The sequence below is a fragment of the Biomphalaria glabrata genome, chromosome 1, assembly GCF_947242115.1.
Source record: "Biomphalaria glabrata chromosome 1, xgBioGlab47.1, whole genome shotgun sequence".
Lineage (NCBI taxonomy): Eukaryota > Metazoa > Mollusca > Gastropoda > Planorbidae > Biomphalaria > Biomphalaria glabrata.
This window is the reverse complement of record NC_074711.1, coordinates 71,475,454-71,496,730: the sequence shown is the minus strand read 5'-3', so window position 1 is coordinate 71,496,730 and position 21,277 is coordinate 71,475,454. Positions and strand designations below refer to the sequence as shown.

The following is a 21,277-nucleotide window of genomic DNA, read 5'->3' as shown; positions in this document are numbered from 1 at the left end:
ATATAGCTATATTAGAGATATGTAAAAAGTATGGCTATTGTATTTAATAATTACTTACGTTAGATTTAGCCATCTGCAATGTGCTATTAAGAGCACGCTTCTGACTATCAACATTTTGAATGATGTCCTGAACAGATGTTGCATTGCTACCAGCTAAACCTAAAAGGTTGATACTCTCATTTAGTTTTAGTGACAAACTGTTTAGTCTGTAGCCTTCTTTCTGAACTAGGAGAGTTGACTTTGTTTTGTTGAATAGTGTCTGTCCAACTTGTATCAGGCTGGTAATATCTTGACCAAATGACTTTTGGCACTGTCCACACTCTGAAGAACAATTATTGAATACAATTATGTAAATTTATTCTTACAACAACCAGTAACATAAAGTCAATGAATAATTTAAATAATGCTAATTCTACAATAACATAGTTGTTGTTGTTTTTGTTATAAAATAATAGTAAGGCCAAAATAAAACTTTAATTTTATAAGAATTCAAAGAATGTGAAACTAATTAATTTAAATTTAAGCTAATCTTCATAAGAATAAGGATGCTCAAGCTAATACTTTGTAGACCAGCATCCATAAACAAAAATATATGAATAGAATTTAATTTCATACTATATATTGCAAATTAAATTAAAAATTTCATTGACATACTAATAATAAAAATATTAATATTTATTCTAAACACAATTTATCTCTATATATTTTGGTTTTGCACTATAAATTAAGCTAATGCTATTACATGAGTCTGCTAACAAAAAGTTTTAAACAAAATGTTGGAACATTTATATTTATTTACCCTGACATCCAGTAGTGGTGAAATTCACAAAAAAAGGAAGGCACTTGTCACACTTAAGACCTCCAACACCTGGCAGGCACTGACATTGCCCACTAGTTTTATTACAAGATGTTGCAGCTACTGAGCCGGTAGTGTTACAGTTACAAGCTGAGTTATACACAAAGAAAAACTTAAAGAAACAGTAAAAAATGTAGCAAGAAAGAGACAAGAAAAATTAAAAATTTTCTAACTTCACAAATGTCTTAGTAAAAAAGTTTTTAGAAATCTTTTTTTTAAGAAAATTAAACAAAAGAAAAAGACATAAATGGTTAAAATTAAAATATTTTTAAAATCAATTAAACTAGTCTAAAGCATTTTTGTTTTCTTTTCAAATAAAAATGTTTAAAACAATAAGAACTTTAAAAAATAAATAAACATTACATTTCAATTTGTGGTAGCAATAATTTATATAAAAACTTTTTTGCCACTATATAATTGTATCCTTTTGTATATTACATGAAATGGAAATTATTTGTTACATTTGAATGTACATATACCCTGGCATGGTTGAAGGGGTAGTCCATAGTAACCATCTGCACATGTGTCACAGGCATCTCCTGATGTGAATGGCTTGCAGGTGCACAGACCTGTCATGTTGTTACACTGTAAGCTCTGACTTCCCTGGTCAATGCAGCGACAAGGTAGGCAACCTATTTATACATGTCACATCGCATTTCACCAAAGACAATAAAAATGGTTTACTATGTGAATACAAAGAGATCTATAAGAATCTCAAGCTGTTAGTATTTGTTTGCCTGTTTTCAAAATTGATCTTTTCTACTTCATATTTAGTTTTTTTTTTTTTATAAAAAACACACCTGAGGTTGAGTTAAAACTCCAAAAATTTGCCTGGCAATAACTGCAATCTCTTCCTTCAACTCCAGGTAGACATGAACACTGTCCTGACACATTGTCACAGACAGTTGAGTTTGATGCACTGCACTTACATTCTAATGAAGAAATCAAAATCTATGTATCATAAATACTCATTAATTTGTATAGACTCAGTGTTCTAAGAATCTATCAAACCTGATCTTATAACCACAATTTCAATTAATTATTTTTGTTTTAGGAAATGTTTTACAGTTTCAGTTAACATGGACAAAATTTTTTTTTAGATTCTTGAAAAATATGTAAATTTAATTTATGGTATTTTCTATGGTATTTTCTAATACTTCTTTCTTAATTCTGTAATAATGGAAGCAGAGGTAATTATTTTAGACTGCAATTTAACAACAAATGTATAGATGGTCATTTCCATTTAACTTAAGGTAAACTAAACAAACAGAAATTATTTAATATTTTAAAAATTTTGGCTTGATTTTCCAATGAACTAAATTTTCCTATTATTAAACTTTCAAGTTAAAAAGAAAGAAAAACATGTATTACCTTGACAGTTTTTAAGAGAAGCATTGCCATAGAAACCTGCCATGCATTGCTCACATTTAATACCAGTAGTATTAGATGAACAGTTATTACATATGCCAGTGATGTTGTCACAAGTGAGAGAGTTCCCATTACAATCGCAAGGTAAACAAGTCCCATTAACTTTCAGTGGCTCACCATAATAGTTGGCATCACAGCTAATGATAACAGGAAAAAATAGTTTAACTTTCTGTATGACTTACAGGAGGCCATCTACATGTTTTCTGATTTCTAACATAGCTAAGCCTTTTTTTAAAGGATTATCTTGATAAAAAAAAAAGTTGCCAAATTAATTATATCAATAATTTTCTTTAGCAATTATTTCTACCCTAGTGCACATATGTATTCTAGATCATTTCAGAACTGATGTAACATACAGACATGGTCATAAGATTATAATTACAATGTTGAAACACTTTCACTTGTTTTCTCACAATCACTAAATAAATAAAAAGTGGTAGTTACTCTGTAAAAGCACTTGCCTATAAACTTTTTTTTCTTATCAACTCTGAAATGAATTTAAAACTTCAAGGACATAAGGACTAAAAAATCATATAAACTTAACTAGCCTACCTATCACAAAGAGGCCCAATATAGCCAGGCCTACAGAAGTTGCAGACAGGGACAGAACTCAAACCATCAGATGAGTTCTCAAAATGGCATGTTTCATTTACAACTCTGGGCTGATAGCATGGACATCTTGAGCAGCCATAGACTGGGTCTCCATAGTGTCCAGTTTTACAGACTTCACAGGAAGCACCTGATATTATGAAAAAAAAAATGATGTTTTTGTTATTTTGAATAAATTTTATGAGTATTCGCAACTTTAAAAAAACATAGATTCATGATAAAATCATAAAATGAGAAATGTTCACCAAAGGAATATATTTTTCTCTTCTACATTTTCTCCCTCCCCCCCAAAAAATAAATCTGAATATTATATACAAAAAAATTACTTCAAATATTATTATCTGTTAATTTTGACCAATAAATAAGGGTTTACTCTTTAGTTTATTAACCTAATGAACAATTTAAATCCTGAAAGCCTTTTATAGTTTGATTCAATTAATTAAAATTATGTAAAAATGATTTTTTAAGTGCATATTTTTGTTAATGAATTTTCAGAGTGATACATTTTGTTTGTCTATAAGACAACCATTCAAACTAATATATACCAGCTGTGTTGTTCAGGCATTCTTGACACATTCCTGTATCTGGATCACACAGTGATGAATGTCCATTGCATTCACATGGGACACAGTAACCAAAGTAATCAGATGTTGTCACATTTACCCTTTTATAACCAGGTGCACACTTCTATTCAACACAAAATAAGATAAAAAAAAAAGCCACATTACCTCAGCAATTTATAGTATGCATTTGATTCATAATGGAAAATAATTTAAAATTTGTTTTCTTTTTAAATAGCAAAGTGTTACAGTTAGTTGCTATTACAAAAGCATATAGATGTGATTGAAATATAGGTATATACAAACACAAATTTCACTGTGATACAATGATTGGACCCATCCCTATAGTGGCACTTAGGTAAAAGTGGTCAAAAGAGGAAGTGATTATGTCAAAAGGGATGTCTAAGAGCTGCTAGTGCACTATAATTGCACAGGTCAGGATTGCAAAAAGAGCCTTTACAGCCATGTCAAAAATCTATAAAAGAAGCTATTCCTCAAGGGACCATTTCACAGCTGCTCAATCCTACAGGGTTAGTGTGGTAAAGAGAAGGAAGATGGCAGCAGTGCCAAGTGTGCTAGCCCTTTAGCCAGAATGTTTGGATTTTCTGAATTACTGAAAAATGTGGTGCTCAGTCAGGTCGGTGAAAGAGAGCTTTTTTTTTACTGGCCTAGAATTTCAACATCCTTCAGCTCAACTCTACTGACAGTTTCATTAGATGATTAGACAAACTTAAAAGTATTTTAAAAAAATTGTTAGAGCGGTTTTGCAAGTCTAGTGAAGGGTTACCTCACAAGACCTGCCCTGGTATCCTTCACCACACTGGCACTGTTCTACAGCTGGATTGACTGGACCAACATCACTGACAGAGCCCAGTGACAGCTGAGACAACCTGAAAAAGTCAATTACAAATAAAAAAAAAAGGTTTATATAACTCATTTGAATAATCAAATATTAGGTTACATATTTTTTTTATATTTTTAACTGTAATATTGTTTAATAGTGCAGGTAGTGGAAGTTACAAATTATTTTATGCAAAGTGTTTGAAATTCAGACTAATGAGATGTAATATGAAAATCTCTTACTGATACTTACTGAGCTGTATGGTTGCCAAGCACAAATGTGGCTGGAATCAATAAAGCTTTGGCAGTTGACAGAGCTTTGAGGAATTCCCCTCTTGTCACTGTGACTCCACTAGGAAACTTTGTCCAGCCATCTTCTATCAAAGTTACCTTGTGCTCAGTATTCTCCCCTTGCTTGACATTCTTGACAGGGGAAACCAGTTTCAGTCCTTTCACATCAAGGAGAATGACATTCAGAGTCAATGGTGTCGAGGTAGAAATATTGATGTAGTTAACAATGAAATTTACTTCTGAGCCGTAAAGAGACAAAATGTTGTCAGTGAAAGAGTTTGGCATCTTCCAGTACAGCTGAGGTTGTGCAGCTGTCACATCCACAACCACTGCCCCTACATACTTTGGATCAGTTCCAGGGCGAACTGGTAGAGAGACATTTGTAGAAGTTTCATCAACAAGTTGAAGGGTAGATGTGATAGAGTCTGTCTTAATGACCAGATTATACAAACTCTGTAGGAGTACAGACAAAATGCAAACTAGTTTAGCAAAACTAAAACTAATGGTTTTGCAAAATATATGAATAGTTTTAAGCATAAAAGAGTTTCATATAAATATTTTTGTTTATCTTTATTTAATGATGCTTTAAAATTCCAAAGAGAGCTAGACAGAAAAAGTTGACAAGTTATCACCCCAAAATAGTGAAAAACAAAATTTTGCTGAGAAATGAAAGCAAAAATTTAGCAATAATATCATTAAAATTATCCTCATTACACTAGTACTGTCAGAGTGTGAGACTAGTCAATGGTTACGAAAATTGAAATTTATGAATAAATTTAATTATTTCAAAAAGAAATTACCATGTGAATAGTAAAACAAAATATGTAAATATAATAGATTCTCAACACAATTTAATGACATTAAGTGGCAGAGTATTTAGCTCCTAAACAAAGTTTGATTTGGATTTAAGAAATGGCCAATCAGCAGACCAATTGTTCATTAAACCATTAAGATTAAGAGCTAATCTAGATAGTCTATCTTACATAGCTTAGCTTAACATCAGCTGGTCCACAGGTTGATGTAATGCCCATACAAATGCATTTCAAACAATCCTGCGTAGGGCTAGATCCAAGACTGAAGCTACCCACATCACATTCACTGCACTGTCTGCCAACAGTATTATTCTGTTTGAAAAAATAAGTAAAGTATTTCATAAATAACAAAGATATAGAATGGAACAGTAAGCAATTATTAAGTGAACAGATCTCTAGAAGATTTTACTTCTTATAAGTATGTTCTCCAATAATTTCCATGCCTTATCTTATCTTATGAAATGTAGACATTGTCCCTAGGTCAATTTAGTCATTTATATTAATCAATAACTTTAATTCTGCCTAGTCATTGGTTTTCCTGGCTGACTCAGGAAACCCATTCCATGCTCTAATAGCACTAGGAAAGAAGGAGCATTTGTAAAACTTTGTCCTAGCATATGGAACAAGGATATGTACCTTTATCTTTGTGCCTTTCTGAGTATCTGTTTTGTTTTGTATTTGAAGATTATGGTTTAATGTTTTATGTATAATTGCTACTTTACTTTTAAGTCTTCTATCTTGAAGTGTTTCTGAATTTAGTGATTTTACTAAAGGTGTTACTCTAGCCTGGTCATGCAGTTTGCGCGCTGGACTGTCATGCAGATATATTGATGGTCCCAGGTTCAAACCCTGCCCACTCCCATCCCCCATCATCCTGCGGGAGGTTTGGACAAGGAAGTAAATTATCTTCAACTCTGAAGGAACATCCGAAACATGTAAAACATTTTACAAACAATTTACACTGCTCTATTTTGTGTATGTTATAGTTTCTTAATGTTTTACCAAGTAAACAAGTTCTAACTGACCTTGCAGGAACATTGGCCAGTAGTCTTGTTACAAACTTTGGTGGTTGAGCCTGAGTGGTCACACAAACAAGGACTGCATTCCTGGTTAATTGATAGGTAATATTCATTCATACAGCTATCACACTTAGCACCTTCAAAGCCAACCTTACATTGGCAGACACCTGTACTCAAGTTACATTGTAGATTGACAGAGCCGGCAGAGTAGCAGCCACAGTCCTACCAAAAAAATCATTTTAATATATAATTTTGAAAGAAATAATTCATTAACTTTTATCTGCCTAAAAAAAAAGATACTAAATTTTTAACACAAAATGATGGTCAGTGGATATTAAAAACTGTTATAAATATTCAAAGTAATCAAATGTGTAAAACAATACTATTGCTATTCTTAATATTAAATTAGAGCTGTTCAATTTGAGAAGAAACACAAGCAAGTTGTAGTCATAATTTTTTTTTTTTTTACTTTTTTTTTATTAAATAAATTTACGTAATTCTGGTTTTTTATTCTCAGGAAATAGTAATTGAATTGTAAAAAAAAATTAATGACTAATTTTTCAAAAGATTTGATTTTTTTTTCTGTCATGTGTAACTTAAGTTTACTTAATGTTTTTTTCCCCTATTGCATTAAACAATTTAACTGTCCAAAATCTATTTACACAAACATAGGCTTAGGGGTAGTAGATATAAAGAAAATAATTCTCTTATAAAACTATTATGTTTGTTAATGAAATTAAATAATTTTAAATTTATACAATATGTTGGACAGTTGATGTTTCAAATTTTCCCTCCATCCCCCTGCCAGCTATGGGAATATATTGGATCTCAGAAAAACTGATTTTACTCTTCCTACCTGACAGCCTTCTGTCTTTGACCAGTTCCAGTTATTAGGAACACAAAACTCACACTGACGTCCAATGGTATTGTCAGGACACTGGCATTGACCAGTTCCACTATCACAAGAAGAACTTAAACCAGTACAGTTGCAGGCTGAGAAAAAAATGAAATAAAGTTGACTTAACTCACTATGTGAACAAAAATGTGATTCATCACTCAGTGTTGGCTTAAACAGAAAGTTCAGAAATACTGACCAAACATGCCCTAATCATAAAATTTTAAAAGTTAAAGTAATTTTTTAATAATTATTTTTTACTCCCGACCCAAAGTATTTGTACAAGTAAAATGTTGGAAACCAAAATAGTTTCATTTTAAACATAAAATTTGTATCATCTTATACTAGCTTCAGTCTAACACAAAAGTCAATTTTAACACCGAAATCTTAACATTGTTAGCAGGTCAAGGACTGGGCTAAGAAGAATTAAGTAGCCAGCTGGTTACTGGGTGTGTCTATCTGTGCACCTCAGCCTAAGAAACAAGACTATACAGCTAAACTATTTACAAATCTAAAGTAATTATTGAAAAATAAAGAAATTGAAATTTACTTCAAACAACACCAAGATTATATAATTTAATATAAAATTAAAAAAAAAATTTTTATCCTCTACAGCCAATAAACATATCATATCAACTTTGAACATTTTAATCATTAAAATTGAGATGAATAATATGGATTATTAATAGTAAATGTGATTATAGATTTTCATAGTTAAAAATGAGTAGAGTTTAGTCCCTAAATCGGAATAATTGATTCCTTAATGGCTTAAGAACTTAAGAACTTATTTCTTTAACTGTTGCAATAACTACTGTCTATTTAAAAAAAATTTTCCTTTTAATACCCTGCAATCTATGGGGTAGAGGATGTTAACGTCATCTGTTTCTATGGCCAACGGTTAACGAGCAGGGTGTCATGTGACCAGCACAAGAACAAACCGTCTTTACTTTCCCCAACTAAAGTCAGGTATCCATTAGAGTTAGGTGGACTCAGGGACACCCTAAAAATTCCAAAATTAAAAAAATCCCAATCTTCACAAAGATTCGAACCCAGGACCATAGGTTCAGAAGCCAAGCGCTTCCACCCAGCCTTTGCATCCCCCCCCCCCCCCCCCCAACTTCTGTCTATAGTCAGTGTAAATTATTTCATTTTGAGCCTAGTGTTTGCAGAAGACAAAAAAAAGTACTAAGCACTAAACCAACATACATTAACTTTGTCACTCAAGTGCTAAATTGGCATTAAATAGGTTGAACTAGAAATGAAAACTAATGAATTAAAATTAAATCTATAAGCAAAAAAGTAATTAAGTTGGTAGAGTTATTGGTGGAACGGAGTAATCTTTTTATTTCAGCGATGTCTAAATTTTAGCAGAGACAGAATATTTAAATTTTGCCATCATTTCCAGTGTATTTTTTTGTTTATTGCTCTAAGTCTGTCTTGAATTTCTGTTGTTTGCAAATTGAGTTATTCACAAAAACAGAAGGATTTTTAGAGGACTGGTCCACTATAAATAATTTACTACTTCATCTATGAATCTTATGATTTTACCTGTGATTAAGCAGTTTATAATGATATATTTTCTCTATTCCAGTTTTGTTTGTAAAATGTTGAAGATAGTTTACTTCCTAGTCCAAGCCTCCCTCAAGACGATGTGTATGGGAGCGGGCAGGGTTTGAACTTGGGACCATCAATAAATCCAAACAAGCCGCACAACCAGGCAGCCAGTATTCAATCTGTTTATTCCATTCTTTCTCAATCTTTTCTACTGGCCTTCAAAGTATATTTATACCATTCACATAAAAATCTGTAGTTGATGTAAAAATTTAATGAATTTCACTTACCTGTACAGCCAGTTGATGTGAATGCATAATGATCAGGAACACATTTGTTGCAAGTTCTGCCAGTGACACCCTGCTGACACTGGCACTGACCTCCATTCTCATCACAAAACAAGCTAATGCTTCCAGTGACATCACAGTTGCAAGGAAGTGGAGAATTCCAATAGTACATAGTGACTGAGAAGAGAGCTTTTTGGCAAGCAGTCTTATTAGTAGGATCAGTTGGTCTGAAATAATGAAGAAATCATTATATAAAGTTGAACTGGATGAATTGGATTAATGGTATCATAATTATTCTTGTTATAAATTCTGTTACGTTTTATTGTCAATGTGTATTAGAAAGTAATTTAAGCCAATGTTTAAGCATTTTATATTATCCAAAGTATAAAAGTGTCAAATACATAATAACAAATAAAATTAGTTATGCTGGTGAAACAGAAAAGATGTCATTCTTTTACAAAGAATGAAAGGAAATATATTAATATTATTATATTACCATTGTTACAATGGTAATATAAATTATTTTTTTTTGAAAAGTTAAAATAAATTCTTTACTGGCTTATAATAACATAATTATACATTTTCAAGCAAATTTCAGAAACAACAACAAGTTAATATTTTAAAACTAAGTAATTTGAAAACATGTGAAAATTAAAAAAGAAAAATCAATGTAAGCTTGAAAAATAATGTATTCAAAAAATTATGAAAGTTTTCGCATTTTAAATGTACAAAGAATTTTTAAATAGTATGGGTTATAATAGTGTTATATATCATTGTTAACATCTAAAAAAATTTTATAAGATGCATATAAAGGAAAACTGAAAAATAAAGACTCACATTATATTGCTAACAAAGTCACAATCTGTAGGCAATGGGCTTGTCAACAGATGTGTCACATTTGTCAATTCTACTGGCAAAGCAATGAATTTATCCTGTGACAGAAAAACACACGTTATCCTTCTCTGATAAAAGCCATGGTATTGATTCAACCTGAACACATAATGCTACTTTGAATGTAACATTAATTATGAGTATTTGCTTTTCAATCTTTCAAATAGTTACTTGAAAATTTAACATTCTATGACTCACCAATAAAGCTGAACCACTATTGACTCTCAGTAAGATGAGATTAGCCCCTGGGAAAAGACTTAAGATATCAGAATAGGAGCCTATCTTCTGACACCATAAGGTTGGACATGCTGGCAATATCAAAGTTTGGTTTATGACAACTTCATCTAGTGAAGGAAAAAACAAAATTCATTTATTTTTTAAGTAAAATTCAATAAATGAACTTAGTGCAAGAGTTTCACTAAGACAATATAACTATAGAAAAGTGTACTAAAAATTGATTATTTAGTAAATTCTATTTTATGCTTCTAAAATGTCCATGTTACCTGATGTTTGTATTTGGACTGTGATATTGTTAACTACTTGAGAACGATAGACAACAATTATGATATAATTATTGCTCAAGTCTGTGTCTCTGGGAGTTGTCAATAAAAATGTGATGTTTTTCTGATATTTAGATTGAAACATATGAAAAAGTTAAAGTTATTTATCTCAGAAATATGAAAACAACTAGGGCAACAATATTTAACACTTCAATGCAGACAAGAGTAAGAATAATAAGGATGTTTCTTCAAGTATGAAGAGTAAAAAAGAATGCAGAAATTTTACATATGAATGAAATAATAATTATTATTATGAAGGGTTGGCTGAGAAGTAGATATTAATATGCTAAGAGTTACAAATTTAGATGAGATTAACTTCTCAAAAAGTGTATAAAAGTAGTGTACATTAAAGACACATGTAAGGTAGCCAAACAATAGATTTGAAGATATGTTTTACTGCCTTTGATCCTTCTTAATCAGACAAAATATTTGTTTGAAATAAATAGATTTAGAAATAATTTTTCCGTTATGTTATTTAGAAGATTTGAAAAAAGAGTACAGTTATACTGTTCCTAAAATATGTTTACTGCTTAGTTGTGTGTTTTTTGTTTAGTTTCTAGCACATATAATAATTAAAATTATGTAACATTATTTGGAAAGATTATTTTTTTAAAGGAGAATCTACATTCCATAATTTTAATAATAATGATAAAATTAAGGGACTTACTCCTGTCCCCACAACTGCATACCCCCTCCCAGAGAATCCAGCAAATAAAGGATTTCTGTTGACCACCACATCACCAATACTGTCCTCTAGCTCTGTGTATATACTGTGTGAACTTGGATAGTAGAAGCCTTGATTAACCCTGTGTAATACAAAGTAAATTAACAAGCCTTTAAAATTAATACAAAGCTTATTTCACTCACCCCATCAAAAAAAATATATAAGTAAATAAAACAAATAAGACAAAAATTAGAACAGATACTTTAAATGTTTCAGTGACTTCCATGTTTCAACATAAATGTATTAGTATTTGTGTTATGGTTAATCATTTGTTATTTTTTAGTAGAAAGATACAAAAACTAAACAATAAATATGTTTTATTAAAATGAAAAAAATATTGGACCTGAGTTAGAAAGATAATTTTGTTTAGGCTACTGTATAAGTAGATTATTTTTGCAGTTTATGAGGCAACATAGACTTGCCTGTCACATATTCTTCCCTGAATATTTTGACTGATACAAATGCACTGTCCTGTCTGCTTGTCACAATTCTGATGGACAGAGCCACCAGCATTACAATTGCAAGGAGTGCAGCCTGGAGATTTAAAAAACAAGGTGGACAATTTTTTTATTTTTTTTACATTAAAATATGTATTTTTTAAAAATATTCTAGTAAACATTTTGAAAATTCCATTTTTCTAAAACTTAAGAGATGAGTAGATAAGGTCTAAAAGTGTGTATTATGCCTATTGTCTATGCAGTACAAAAAAGTGATGAATTAAATTCAGTCAAATGCCTTGACCAACATAAAATGCAGAGGATCAATACACAGCACTATATCAATAAAATAAACACAATTACATTTTTTTAATAAACAATTTTAAAACAGCTAAGTACAAATAAACTATGTACATATAAAGGGGCAAGATATGGGACACATTTGTGTGTTATGTCAATCAAAACATCAGGAAGTCCTTAAAGAAACATTTTCATAAACAGATAAGCAGGTCACTGCGGTTTATTTGATATTGTTTACTTTAGTCCATCAAGCTAATCTACTATTTATATGAATTATACAAGTCCTTTGTATTTGATGTAACTATAGTTCATCATTAGAATATCATGAGAATATTTATTTCATTGAACCGAGTTTTTGGATAATAATAATAATGATAATTTGTATTATTATCAAACTCTAAACAAATTGTAATTAGCAGTGCATTTCTTCATAATGTTACTATAGAGGCACCACCAAAATGGCTTAAATAGTACTCTGATAGTGTGAACAACACACTTTTAAATAAAAATTATTACAATTAATGACAATTATCTTTATTAATTAGTTTCAAGCCTATCTTTTATATTCGACATAAAGCAAACAGATGTTAAGTTTATGCCAATAATATTTTTATTTAACACATTGTCTTATTTTAATCAAATTAAGGCAATCATACATTTTTTAAAACAGTATTATTAATTAATAACCTGACCTATAAGATTGTCACTTGTCAAGTTGTAAAACCCATCTTTGCATCTGTCACAAGCTCTGCCATCAACATTTGCCTTGCAATTGCACTGACCTATGTTATCAGGGGTACAAAGAGTGCTGTTGCCAACAGTACCACTTGTGTAACAATTACAATCTAGTAGTGAACAAAATATTCGCTAAATGTAGAGGTGTTTTTTTTTATATTTCTATATAGTGTCTTGCACAAATAATAAGTGGTGCAATAAAATATACATATTTAACCCCTTTCTATTAAGTGATATTTGTTACTTACTTGAACATCCCTCACTGTTACTTTGCTGCAGATTATAAAATCCAGGTTTACACTCACTACATTTGGGACCCATTACATTGGCCTTACAAAAACATTGACCTGGTGACTGGAGGAAATAAATAGGTTGAAGATAGATTAGAAAAGCTAATAAGAGCTAAACAGGACATGAACAAGAGTTCCATAGCAAAGATGAAGATTCGTAATAACATGAGTTTCCATGTTTTGGAAAATTTTAAAGACATTTAGGCATGACAAAGCCTGAATTGTGCCAATGTGCCATAAAATCTATAATCCAAATAATTTACATTACTTTCAAAGAACTCAAATATATATTTCTTTCATGTAATAATTATACACAAAATATTTATTTAAAGCAAGAAAGAAATACACAGCCCTAATTAGATTTTGAGATAGTTGACAGTTTAAAATTGTTTACCTTGCCATCAGATCTAGGTGTATCATTGTTCATTACACAATCCACTAAACCTGTTGCATTATTCCCAGTGGATCCTGAGCTATTGCACTGACAAGGGAGACAAGCATCTTCAGATGTCTGCTGTCTATCAACAGGCCTGTAGTACATATCTACACATTTCTCACAGTTAATTCCTAAAACATTTACAAAATTAATCTCTTGAGTGTTATTTATATATATATTAAATTATCAACAATATTTATTAATTAAATATCAAAAAATGTATATTAATGCATTTGCTAATGAATCTTTTTGAATTAAAAAAAAGAGATAATTATTGAAAAAATCTGCTTATTGTAAATCAAACAATTATTTTGATACTAAGATAATATATTTTGTAAAAGGGTGTATATATAAATATATATATATATATGATATATATGTAATATATTGTAATATGGTATATATATATCTATAACTATCTATATCTATATATATATATATATCTATCTCTCTCTCTCTCTCTCTCTCTCTCTCTCTCTCTCTCTATATATATATATATATATATATATATATATATATATATATATATATATATATATATATATATATATATATATATATACCATCTTCCCCTCCTCAAGTACACTCATACACATTCCTATGATATACTATATTTACTTTGATGATTGTATTTGTATATAGTTTTGTTAATTGTAGAATTGTTTTTATAAGTTAGGATGAATTCTATGTTTATTTTTTTTTATTTCATTGGTTTGTTGGTTAAAGTAGAATCACGATCCTTGAGATATTGTTATTGTTATCTGTTCCCCAGTCACTTTATCCCTGGTTATTTCATCCCCAGTCACTTTATCCCTGTCATTTCATCACTGGTCATTTCATCCCCAGGTCATTTCATTCCCAGGTCATTTCATTCCCAGGTCATTTCATCCCCAGTCACTTTATCCCCAGTCACTTTATCCCTGTCATTTCATCACTGGTCATTTCATCCCCAGGTCATTTCATCCCCGGTATTGTTGTGGTTTCCGACATCTTCTCCTTCATTATTTCTTCTGCGTTCTTTGCAATGGCTTTATCTCTGTCACATTCATGATTGTGAGTAGATGATTGCTTGATTAAATCATATTGGGCAGTAACTAATGTGTGTTTGATATTTGTTATATCTCCAGTTCATGTTTCCGTTTAAAACCTTCTTCTTGAGCCAGAATTCATATCTTTCAAAACTAGGATAGATCTGCCTTTACTACTTAATGTGAACTCCAGAGGCATTTCTCTAACAGTTTGGGTAGCCAGGCAATGTTGGCTATTTGAAATAGAGAACTGCTGATCAATTATAAAACCTAAAAACAATGCTGTGAATTGGGAAAAAATAGATCAGATCGATGCCTAATGGCAGAGAGAGAGTCACACCCTAAATATACATGCAAGATTATTTCCAATAAGAACTCAATCAATTATTTAAGGTTATAGGAACCTCATCATGATGGAAATGTAGTATAAACAGGTATTTATGTTCACATAAATATAGGCCCACCATTTTGATATCTAAAGTGAATGTCAATAAATAAAATACATACTTACATATATATGTAGAAATGAAATATTGATAGAAATAAAGTCCTATAACACAATTTACAACTTTAATGTTTAAAAGGAATTAAAGCAAAACTTATATAGGCGACATGATATCATGAGGATGGGTAAAGTAAGCCTTTATTAGGAAAAAAAATAAAACTTTATTTCAAGGCAAAAAATGATGTGCCCATTTTCAAGAAAGAGCGATTGAAAAATAAAATAAAGTGAAACATGGTCGTACTTCCACCACACCTTGGCCTTTGATGATAAATTATCAGCGGCACGGTCATAATTATTCTAATCACACTTTTATCTCTCAAAAGATTTCCACTACTTGCACCACACCTAGGCCTTTGATGATAAGTTATCAGCGGCATAGTCATAATTATTCTGATCGCACTTCTCTCAAATGATTTTCACTATTATAACTTCCACCAAACCTTGGCCTTTGATCATTACGTCATGCGCAGGATATTATAATATTACATCCCCCAACCATTGTTGTCAGAGGCCTGAGTTTTGAGACTAATACTAAAAGTACTGTAGAAGGCAGTTTTCAAAGTTTGTTGTATACTTAATAGTTGAACACTGGCATTGTTTACAGTTACCGTTCATTCTGAATCATTTCATTAAATTTATATTTCTGTTCCCTGGCGTTTCTTTGAACTGTTGAGGGACAGGAGTTTATGTGTCCATGTCAGAGCCATGACAGGAGTTTATGTGTCCATGTCAGAGCCATGACAGGAGTTTATGTGTCCATGTCAGAGCCATGACAGGAGTTTATGTGTCCATGTCAGAGCCATGACAGGAGTTTATGTGTCCATGTCAGAGCCATGACAGGAGTTTATGTGTCCATGTCAGAGCCATGACAGGAGTTTATGTGTCCATGTCAGAGCCATGACAGGAGTTTATGTGTCCATGTCAGAGCCATGACAGGAGTTTATGTGTCCATGTCAGAGCCATGACAGGAGTTTATGTGTCCATGTCAGAGCCATGACAGGAGTTTATGTGTCCATGTCAGAGCCATGACAGGAGTTTATGTGTCCATGTCAGAGCCATGACAGGAGTTCACAACATATACCATTATATATTCCTTGTTAAAATGCATAACAGAACCTGTAGTCAATTGTAAAATTACTTTTTCATATGGAACAGACTATCACATTTTACCTGCTGTATTATTTTTACAGTCAAAACAAACACCCCCTCCATTCCTTGCACCATTTTTGTCTATGGAAAGCTTTCCTTCTTCAACTGAAGTTTTGTAGAAGCATGTAGTTGAGTGACCAAAACAATTGCATTCTGGGAAAAATATCAAAACTTAAACCTAAATAATATTACAGGAAAACAAATGCAGATAAGCAAACTCATAATTCACATTTTTGTTTCTTAGATGACAGTAAACAAAAATGATTATTAAATATTGAGATATATTTCCTTGTGATAAATATAACAAATAGTAAACAAAATGTATATGTAAATAATAAAAATAATAATATTAAAATTAATTCATTTATATAGTGTTGTTAATACAAATAATGTAAGCCCAATGCGCTATGAGAACATTACAAAAGTAAAAACCAGAGTTTAAAAGAGAAACTAATCTAAATAATTCTTGAACAGGTAAATCTTAATGTTCTTCATGAATGTAGCAAAGCATTTGGTTTGTCAGGGGAGCGAGTTCCAAACCTTTGGTCTTGCACTGAAAAGACTGCAAACCATAATCTTTGAGGGAAAAACATTGACAAAGTCAAACATAGGAGAGCAGTAGCAGAATAGCATCTTAAGCACTAAATTTTGACCTAAAAAAAATTGTTCATTGGTAAATCTCATGTTTGAATCATGGGAAAGGAATCAGAAAGTTCACAATTGCTACCATTATCATGGCCCTACATTTCAAATGAAAAAATAATTAGAGTCTCATTATGGTTCACACTGCCAACCAAAAATATGAAACATAGTTTATATAATGTTTGCTACTTCGAAGCATTCTACAGGATCCATGATGAAATGAATCTGTGAAATATATAATGAGACATGTGGCTGCCAGAGAAACCAAAAAAATGATTAGTGAACTCTCACTATATCTAGCCGACATGAGAATGATAATATAACAGCTGAAGTTTGTACATCATAAGGTAAAATGAAAGGAAAGTTTGCACTTGTTGATGAGGTGGATATAGAACACATGTTCATTTTGACAACTGTATACATAGGGACTGTATGTTCAACATAATGAAGAGGTAACTATATAGATTGTGTTACTTTCACAATTAGTCCAGTTCATGCCTACAGTAAAACACTCAGCTTTACCAAGATTTAAACAAGACCCTAACTCAGGTAATAACATTAAGCCACCATTTTCTATCTGATCAGCTATCAAAATGCACAAAAGATATAATTTTGATAATGATTGAAAATACATTGATGAAAGGGTAAAAAAACATTTATAATCATCTCAACAACATTACTTTAACATTCAGGTTTAGTGTACTATAAACACCTTTCAATTCAACATATGTTTATAAGTTTTTGTGGGGAAAAAAATAACATTATTTTTACCAACACATGGTTTTCCATACTGAAAGGCAAATTGGTTAAAGCCTGGCAGACAGGATTCACAGAATCTTCCGCTTGTATTTCCTCCACAAGTACACTCATACATTCCTGTGATGTTACTAACTGCACATCCAGTTTGAAGACCATTACAAGGGCATTCAGCCTTGGCTGTCAGCTCAGCCACAGCATAGTGGTTCTGAATGACAAAACAAGGCTTATATATTTAGTTACATATTTTTATCAATGAAAAACAAAAGTAATTTGAAGAGACATAAACTATCATATTAAGATTTATTAACTGTATAAAAAAAGACTTAAAAGTAGTTCACATTTAAAAATGTTACATTATGTTTTCTGTAATAAAATAAAGAAATTGATCTTTTTTGATCCTGTAACATTTATTTCTTAACAAAGAAAAAATCAATATTTCAGCCATTTTGTTTTAATCCTAAACATCTGTTGCTAATATCCTAACAGAAATAAATGCTATTTACACTTGTACATCAATAATCAAAAATTGAATTATAAGAATGGCATTATAAGCTTTATTTAATGAACATACTTTCACAATGATAAAATTTAAACTTAAAACTTTCAATGTTTTTTAAAAATATATTTTCAACATTTAATTTATTTAAATTAAAATTAAGAGAAACAAACTTCTAAAAAGCTTTATGATAATAATAATTTTATAATATTAAATTTACTGATTAAGGTTCAGATATAGGTGACATTGTAAATAAGATGTGTTCCTAGTAGATTACGAAACAAAACAATATTTTTGATAATTTACGTACATAACTGTCTGCCAATGAATTGAAAGGATAAACAAACATCATATCATAGAGTTTTATTTTCATATAGCGTATTCTGGTCCATTCCTAAATATAAAATATAGACATATTTTGAGAAATGCTGTTCTAGATCATTGACATACATTTATTTATACATCTTGTTGATACTTATGTAGATAATAAAGATAAAGCAAATAATATAAAAATACAAAACTGCTTATAAAAAGAACAACAATCTCTACAAAAATAGGCATTTATTATATAGACATATTGTATTTAGAAAAAAAGATCTACATGTTACTACCTTCAGGGATGCTGGCACTGTAGTCAAGTCAATTATAATCTACAAAACAACAAAAAACTTGGTAAAATATGGTTAATTAGTTTAAACTAATTTAATTTTCATTACATTTACTGTGTCAACATTTTTAAGGATGCTTATTAATGGCACACAATAGGGATCAACTGGTGAGTGCCAGGGTTATAACTCTAGTAATTTGATGTTGAATGACTTCATTACTTAATATGAATTTTGAATTGAATTTTGTTCTTATAGAAATTTGTTAACAAAAAATTTTGTGCATGTCTTAAAATGAAATTAATAGAAAGCCAACTTTTTACACCCAATATAGGTATATTTATTATAGACTTATTTAATTATGAATAGTCAAACTTCTTTTGGATTTTATTTTGTATCAGAAGATCAAAAAAAAATTATTTGTTAAATTATGAAGCATAAAACTAAACTTATATCTTTGTTTGAACTCACACTATCCCCTGGTGGCACATCATCAGCAACATAATTAACACAAATTGTATCTTCCATTGATTCTGGACTCATCTTGTATGTTGCATTGAAAAATGAAGAGCACCTATCATTGACAGTCACAGCAAAGATCCAAGGAGTAAAGGTTTTGTTGTCTTGAGACTTTAAGATGGCTATTTTCTGAGGTGTCAAAGCATCTCCAAGTTGAATTGTTATTTGTTCCATCAGGAACTCCTATCAAAAGTAAAACATGACAGAAAAGATTTCAAAGTTGTTTTTTTTGGTTAAATTAGATCACAAACTTTTCTACAGTATTATTTTTGTTGGATTTTATTATGGAAGTTTTTTTTTATTTCAGGTGGTCCAGTTTCTTTCCAACATGTTAAAACTTAAGTGTTGCATTGGATATTTAACAATAGACAGCCAAGCATTCCCAACAGGAATAACATCATAAGTGAATGGTAGAGCTCTTGACTTCAGTACGGTGTAAATTCTTGTCACAGGATTTGCTTGGGTTATCAATGATAACTGATACAAAAAATCTCTTTGAAAAGTAAGGGCAGTTGGCACAGGTTTGGCTATAAAATGTTGGCAAGTTCAAGATTCTAACATCTGCCAAATACATCTTAAGCCTAGAAAAGAAACAAACTGCCTGAAAGATTTTAAAATATATATGCAAAATAGGCCTGAGGCAAGATTTATGCAAAAGAAACTAAATTACTATGCTGTACCAATTATTTTCTGCATAAAGCTTACTTGATTTAGATCAATGTCAATCATGGCTTCTAATTTTCTGTACATCTCAACAGCGAGCATTTGACCATAGTAATATATTCTACTCCTTGATGTGCTTTGCCACCATGTGTCTGAACGTCCATCTACCATGGCTTCAGGAGGGTAGGACGCCTTCACTTGACTTTGGTTGAAGCTGAAATCAATGCAGCTTCTCCTGGGCCTTGAGGAGGCAGAGCTGTAAGCATCAGTCATCGTTGTGTACACTTCTCTACCAAAGTAGCCGCAACTGTAGTAAGCAGTCACAGGCTTATTTAAGGCAACATTGACTGGCTCAGCAGCCAAAAAAGAACATAGAGAAATGAATTTTAATGTTGCTATTATCCATCCATAGTGGATACACTTTGTGGTTAATGATAATGTACAATCCATTTTGAGAGCTGGTGAAAATTTTGGCTTAAGCCTACTAAATCTAATTCTGGTAATAAATATATTAATTTTTTAGTTGTTTTATTTTCAGGAAGTCTTATGACTAGATCTATAACAAAAACAGCTACACACAATTAACAATTATTTATTTAAAGATTTCATTTTAAAATACATGTGATGAAATATAACTATACAGATCAAGAGCTAAGAGCTCTAGGCCTAAAGTAGGCTACTTTAAAAACTAGTTGACTATAGATCTAGATTTGAACACAGCCTACACACCAAGTCTAGCTACACATAAAATTGTTGTAACTTTCCCAGCACTCAGTCACAACTTTAGTGTTGTATTTATGTTTGAATTTCATGTCCCGCATTGCATGCAACAGCTGTCAGGATATTTTTCACTGAGTCATTCAGGAGTGAATGTTTCTTAACAATCAAATGCTAATATCGGCTAGACATTGATGACTTTGAACTGCGCTTATGACGCACAACTGAACTTATTATTATAGGCCTATATAGATCTAGATCTTTTATAATAGATATAGACTCTACAGTCTCTCTCTCTTATCTTTCTCTCTCTCTCTCTCTCTCTAATAAAAAGAGATCTAATAGATCTATAATAATTTGTTAATCTAGATCTAAAGACCTCATGGGCTATAGACTACATAATAGATTTTTAGACTCTAGATTTAGACATCTAGATAGATCTATATATCTAATATGGATTATGAATTTAATGTTAATTAATTATAGGCCCAGATCTAGGTCTATTCTAGAAGAAAATTGAGCAGCAACCTATCAATTAGAATATCATACTATTCCTATGTAGGTCTCGATCTCTAGATTGAATATAAAAATCAAGAACATTAGGTGCATTGTGTAGCCGTTAGTTGAATTTTACCCACCAAATAACTTTTTCTTTCAAGATAAGGGACGCTAA

General features: G+C 31.0%; 1 protein-coding gene across 2 annotated transcripts in view; it reads right to left on the bottom strand.

The window, feature by feature from the left end:
* Positions 1-20,878, bottom strand: part of LOC106073686 (laminin subunit alpha-like) — a 52,693-nt gene extending 31,815 nt beyond the window's left edge. The window contains exons 1-28 of one of the 2 annotated variants that reach the window (XM_056012332.1): positions 20,617-20,878; positions 19,930-20,383; positions 19,177-19,407; positions 18,712-18,750; positions 18,411-18,494; positions 17,617-17,809; positions 16,225-16,356; positions 13,480-13,652; positions 13,044-13,149; positions 12,753-12,905; positions 11,746-11,857; positions 11,267-11,405; positions 10,543-10,663; positions 10,238-10,383; positions 9,986-10,080; positions 9,152-9,375; positions 7,272-7,408; positions 6,422-6,637; positions 5,568-5,708; positions 4,547-5,037; positions 4,241-4,343; positions 3,439-3,580; positions 2,837-3,023; positions 2,228-2,421; positions 1,657-1,788; positions 1,336-1,488; positions 800-946; positions 59-321 (exon numbers count right to left, since the gene is read on the bottom strand). In XM_056012332.1, the coding sequence (XP_055868307.1) occupies positions 59-321; positions 800-946; positions 1,336-1,488; positions 1,657-1,788; positions 2,228-2,421; positions 2,837-3,023; positions 3,439-3,580; positions 4,241-4,343; positions 4,547-5,037; positions 5,568-5,708; positions 6,422-6,637; positions 7,272-7,408; positions 9,152-9,375; positions 9,986-10,080; positions 10,238-10,383; positions 10,543-10,663; positions 11,267-11,405; positions 11,746-11,857; positions 12,753-12,905; positions 13,044-13,149; positions 13,480-13,652; positions 16,225-16,356; positions 17,617-17,809; positions 18,411-18,494; positions 18,712-18,750; positions 19,177-19,407; positions 19,930-20,337 (4,662 nt within the window). In that variant the 5' untranslated portion in view covers positions 20,338-20,383; positions 20,617-20,878. Of the gene's footprint in view, positions 1-58; positions 322-799; positions 947-1,335; positions 1,489-1,656; positions 1,789-2,227; positions 2,422-2,836; positions 3,024-3,438; positions 3,581-4,240; positions 4,344-4,546; positions 5,038-5,567; positions 5,709-6,421; positions 6,638-7,271; positions 7,409-9,151; positions 9,376-9,985; positions 10,081-10,237; positions 10,384-10,542; positions 10,664-11,266; positions 11,406-11,745; positions 11,858-12,752; positions 12,906-13,043; positions 13,150-13,479; positions 13,653-16,224; positions 16,357-17,616; positions 17,810-18,410; positions 18,495-18,711; positions 18,751-19,176; positions 19,408-19,929 lie in introns of both variants that reach the window. The other variant, XM_056012323.1, reaches the window with a different exon arrangement.
* Positions 20,879-21,277: the final 399 nt, after the last annotated feature.